The 5165-nt window shown below is 37.1% G+C and overlaps 1 protein-coding gene across 1 annotated transcript; it reads left to right on the top strand.

Moving 5' to 3' along the window:
- Positions 1-282: 282 nt before the first annotated feature.
- On the top strand, positions 283-4433 carry LOC126703989 (uncharacterized). Its single transcript, XM_050403034.1, has 3 exons — positions 283-468; positions 4074-4169; positions 4257-4433. The coding sequence occupies exons 1-3, from the start codon at positions 283-285 to the stop codon at positions 4431-4433; spliced, it is 459 nt and encodes a 152-aa protein (XP_050258991.1).
- Positions 4434-5165: the final 732 nt, after the last annotated feature.

Raw genomic sequence — 5165 nt, 5'->3', positions numbered from 1 at the left:
ATCGGGAAATCAAGCAAGAGTAAGAGCATGGCACTGAAGGCCAAAAGCAGTGATACTGATGAGTCCTCTGATGACGAAGACTCTAAGATGAAATCGTATATCACAAGGAAGTTCAAAAAGTTCATGAAGAATGCCAATTAAAGAGGATTTGATAAAGACTGTAAGCAATCCAGTTCATTTCAATTCAAGAACCAAGATAGAGGAAAGAAGGATGCTAAGGAAGGCAGTTAGTACACTGTTCCCTCAGGACCAAAGTACTTTGGGTGTCAAGGCTTCGGTCACATGAAACGAGAGTGCCTTACGTATCTCAAGACCATTGGGAAAAGCAAGGCACTTGTTGCTACTTTAAGCGACACTGAGCCTGAGGATGATTCGGACAATGATGACGAGGGAATCTTGAATGCCTTCACTATTATAGTTGATCCTACTGATGGGGGTTCAGAAACAGTAGATGATGAAGAGGACTTGGTGGATTCTAAGTTTGAGAAAATGGACGATCAAGATGATATCCATACAGCCTATGAAAAATTGTATAAGGTTTCTAAGAAGCATATGAAACTATATAGGCTGGCCACCAAGAAGTTGAGTGATGTGGAACTTGATCGAGAAGAGCTTTCCACAAAGTTTGATGAAGCTAATCAGACTATTGGAGCACTGTAGTTTGAAAACAATTTCTTGGCTGAGAAAACCAAGAAGCTTGAGGCAGAGCTATTCCAAGTCAGAGCTTAGTTGGAAAGGACTTCAAGTGCAAAGCTTGACGAGATGCTTAGCTTTCAGAAATCTGCATTTGATCGAATCGGTCTAGGGTATGATTTCTCTTCTCCTAATATTGCTTCTACTAGTACTACTGTTTTTGTTTTACCTGCTAATAAAGTTGAATCTGAGAACAATAATGTCAAAATTGCTTTAGCTAGTGAGAACATAGACAAAGGTAAATCTATCTTAGGAGCACCCCTTAAGCTTGATAAGAAAGAGATTAAAAACCCTAGGGCTAAGAAGAGAAATTCTCAAAAGTTTAAACATAAGAACTAGCATTTATGTCATCACTGTGGAGTGGTTGGACATACTTGACCAAATTGTTATAAGTGGTTAGCCACTCAACAGAGTAACCGTATAATCTCATTGGGAAACTAGAATCAGTTTCCATCCTCTTTTGCTCCTCTTGGAAATCTACTCAAAACCCTCATGTTCCTTTCAAACTTGAACGGTTTCAATTCTTCCCCCTCACCACTGGATTAAGGTTTTGCCAAACAAAAAGGTTCTTCCAAGGTGTGGAAGGAAAAAGGATCTAAGTATTTTTGTCACTTTTTTTTTTTTTTTTTTTTTTTTTTTTTTTTTTTTTTGAGTATGCATTACTTGTGTGTTTTGCTTTCTTGTTTTTGAGTCAATCTAGTTTTGTGCTTTGCTTTATATAACATGTTTTTGTTTGTTTATTTTTAGTTTTGCTTTATTTTGTTTTTCATAAAAATAAAAAAATTGAAAAGTCAGAAAAATACAAAAATAGTGTGTGTTTTGTGTACATTGGTACTGGCGTATCTTGGATGGCTATTGAAACAAAGTTTTCTAAACTTTGTATCTTTTTTAGCTTAGATGAGCATCTCTATGCACAACTAAGCAAGTGAGATTTGTGGTTCGTATTTGTGATGAGTAAGATTAAGTAATCTCTTGTACTTAACACTTATATCACTCTTTTTGATGGGAAGGACTAGAAAATCCTAAGAGAAAGGCATAAATAACCATCTCACCACTGTTGCCTGACAATCATGAAATGACATTTGTATGCTTCGGCATAGCAAAAGTGCAATGTCAAAATCTTAACATAATTGGGTATTTCATCTCTCTCTTATATGCCTATGCATGGTTTGCTTAAAAGAAAAATATGCAAAGAAAAATAAAAGCAAAAAGAATCAAATACATGATTGCAAGCGTGTCTTTCTAGGAGGTGTGGGAGTTATAGGATGTATCTCGAAGGTGATAGTCCCTATCAAGCAATTATGATTGTGTGTGAGTAAAGTAATTTTCGCATATCTCAAATCGTCATAACATGTAGACACTTATACAACCTTTTGATGTTTTTCACAAACAACACGCAATATTCTTTGCTACTCTTGATATATGTGCAAGTACAATGTGATTTGGTCATCACAAGGAATACATGTGCTAATGTATGCTCACTAAACTGTCTTGACTTGTTTTTAAAATATAAAATTGGTTAGACTTGTTTAGTGTGTGTGTGTGTCTTGAATCTAAATGCTTGACATTTTTTCTTGTTGAGAGATGTTTTTGAGAACTTAAAAAGTTGTTTGGATTTGTGGTTGAGTAGCATGCTTGATTGCATTCATGTCTATGGTTTTCTCTTCTTGAAAAACTATTTTTAAGCAATCTCGATAGCTGTTGGACACCTCTCAACATCTAGGCTATCTATCGAGCCTTTTGAGCTTCCTTTCTCGATAGTTGTTATCGCAATTTCGATCCATCGAGATTTTTGAGAATTAGTCTTGATAGCTACTTGATCCATCGAGGAAGTTTCTATATGCTCGATAGATTCTCAATAGCTTCCTGATCCATCGAGGTCTCTTTGCCGTGGATACCTCTTGATAGCTCCTCAATAGCTTCATCTGGTAAAAATTTAAAGCTCGACACCTTTCGATACCTCTTGATCCATTGAGTTTCGTGTTTTCTATATATATCTCAGCGTGATCTTTTCTCTCATTTTATTCGATCTCTCTTGATACAAAACCATCTCTTCCTTTCCCAAACACTTCTCAATCACACTCTTCATCTTCGACTTAATCCTTGCATTTTCTCTCTGGTATGATCTCTTTTCTATCATTTTATCATGCATTTTATACATTTTGACCTAACTTTTGGGGATTTTGAAAATTTTTGGGGTTTTTGAAAATTGATGAAGTTTTTGCAAATTTTTTGGGTTGAGTATTTGTTTAAATGATCTTAAATGTTCATGCATTGCATCACATTTGCATTTTTAACAATGATTCATGCATTTTAGATGTGTTCTTACTATGTTGAAATGATGTGTGTTGGTAGAATTGGATTGGGCTGAGCCTATGATATTTTACTTTTGCACGTCACATGTTCATACATTTTTCATGCATACGTACCTTTTTATTTATATATATATATATATATATATTTTTTTTTTTAATCTTATTGATATTAAATGTGTTGGTACTTTTTTGTTTGTCCCCCCCTCTCTCTCTCTCTCTCTTTCTTTCTTTTGGTTTGTTGCTTTGTGGCACCTAAATGGAAGTCTACTTCGTCTTGGAACCCTCTTCGTTTTGGGGCATCTTCTTCTTCTCCTTCTCCTGATTCTACACCATCCTATGTCAGGTTCCATGATGATAAAGCCTGTAAGGACTTTTCAGAGAATTTTTCACGATGCGACATTCATTCAGAATGCTAAGTTATTCTATTGGATTTTTCCGATACTGACCTTCCCACTATCATCTACAGTAGGGGTTGGGAGTCATTATGTGGCATCCCGGTCACTTGTCCCTCTGTGATCATACAGTAGTTTTACTCCAATATTCATGGATTCGACCATTCTATACCTCATTTTATCGCTTGCGTTCGAGGTACGCGCATTGTAGTCACTCCAAATCATATATCCGAGGTGTTACATGTATCGAGGGTAGAGTTTGCTGACTACCTTGGTTGTGAGCATCTTAGGACTGTGTCCAAAGATGAACTCTCGTCTCTTTCTGTGAGACACCTTCATCTTGGGGTGACCGTCAAAACAGCCCTTTCTCGGGCTTTGCAAAAGGTCCAAGGTTCCTTAACATGGTGATGATATTTGTTCTTCATCCTTTGTCTCACTGTAGCTCTATTATTGAGCCTCGTGCTCGATTTTTGTTATCCCTTCTCGAGGGACTTACCATTGACTTTCTCTCTCACTTCATACTCTTCCTTATAGATGTCTATAGGGATACGGTGACCTGTGATAAGCTCATTTTTCTTTTGGCTATCATGTGGATTCTCCGCCATTATTTTGTCTCCTATCTTGAGTTTACACACATTTCTGCTATGTGTGCCATAGATGCTGCTACTATTAGACGGAGCAAGGCCCAGCTTCGTCTGAAGCGACACGAATTGAGACAGTAACTCCTCCGGCTTCTTCTGTTCCATCTACATCCACTTCTTCTTCATTGGTGGGTGGTGTGACCCTCGAGGCGGTCATAGTGCAGCTTCAGCGCATGGATGCTCGCCTTGACACACTTGGTGATGAGTTGTGTCAGGTGAACACCTGTGTCTGCCGTATTGCCCGACGACAGGCTTGCCTTGGTGGCTTCTTGGCATCTCCCTCTCTTTCTTTAGAGCCTTCTGAGGACGAGGATGATGATGGTGACTCCGATGATGATGATGATGATGAGGACGAGGATAGCTCTTTCAGTGACAACGAGATGGCTGCTTGAGTTACTTGCCATTTGTCATTTGTGACAAAAAGGGAGAGTAGTTTTGGGTATGTGAGTAGTCATGTTCTTAGGGGGAGAGTTAGTATAGGAGATAGATATTTTTGTTAGGGGGAGTGTGTTTTCTTTTTGAGGGATGTAGTGAGGACTTTTTATATCTTTTCTTTTTTTTACTTTTCAAATACGTTGTTCTTACATTGTGATAGCAAACCTTGTACTCATTTTTGATGTTTATATATATTGAGGTTATTATTACAGTTTCACCCATCTCTTCATGTGTTGTTTCTTTTCTCTCTTTATGCATATGCTTCTTATTAATTGTATGCAATCTTTTATATTTCTGTTTTACACTAAGATGCCATGATGAGTATTGTTTAAAGTGTTTCAGAAATACAGGTTGTCAAAGTTTTTCTTGCCATGAACTCTGTTCTTGCAAAGCTTTTCAAGAGTTTGTGTTAGGATAGATTTTATTGTATTCAACAAGTGAGTATGAGTTGAGTGATTTATGATTTCTCTCATATGTTCATTTGTTTGTTGTGATTTTGTCACGGATTGCCAAAGTTTGAGATTGTTAGGACATATGTGAATCATGTTAGGAACATATGTTAATGTAGAATTGTCTAATCGTTTGACAAAATGCACTTTACATGTAATTGGATAGATCTAGGGTGTGTTTAATACTTCAAGGAACAAAAGTTCAAGTCCAAGTATTAAAGCCATGCAAGTTTGTCCAAG

This window comes from Quercus robur, chromosome 10, assembly GCF_932294415.1.
Source record: "Quercus robur chromosome 10, dhQueRobu3.1, whole genome shotgun sequence".
NCBI classification, from domain to species: Eukaryota; Viridiplantae; Streptophyta; class Magnoliopsida; order Fagales; family Fagaceae; genus Quercus; species Quercus robur.
The sequence above is the reverse complement of the archived record's forward strand: the minus strand, read 5'-3'. Positions and strand labels throughout refer to the sequence as shown.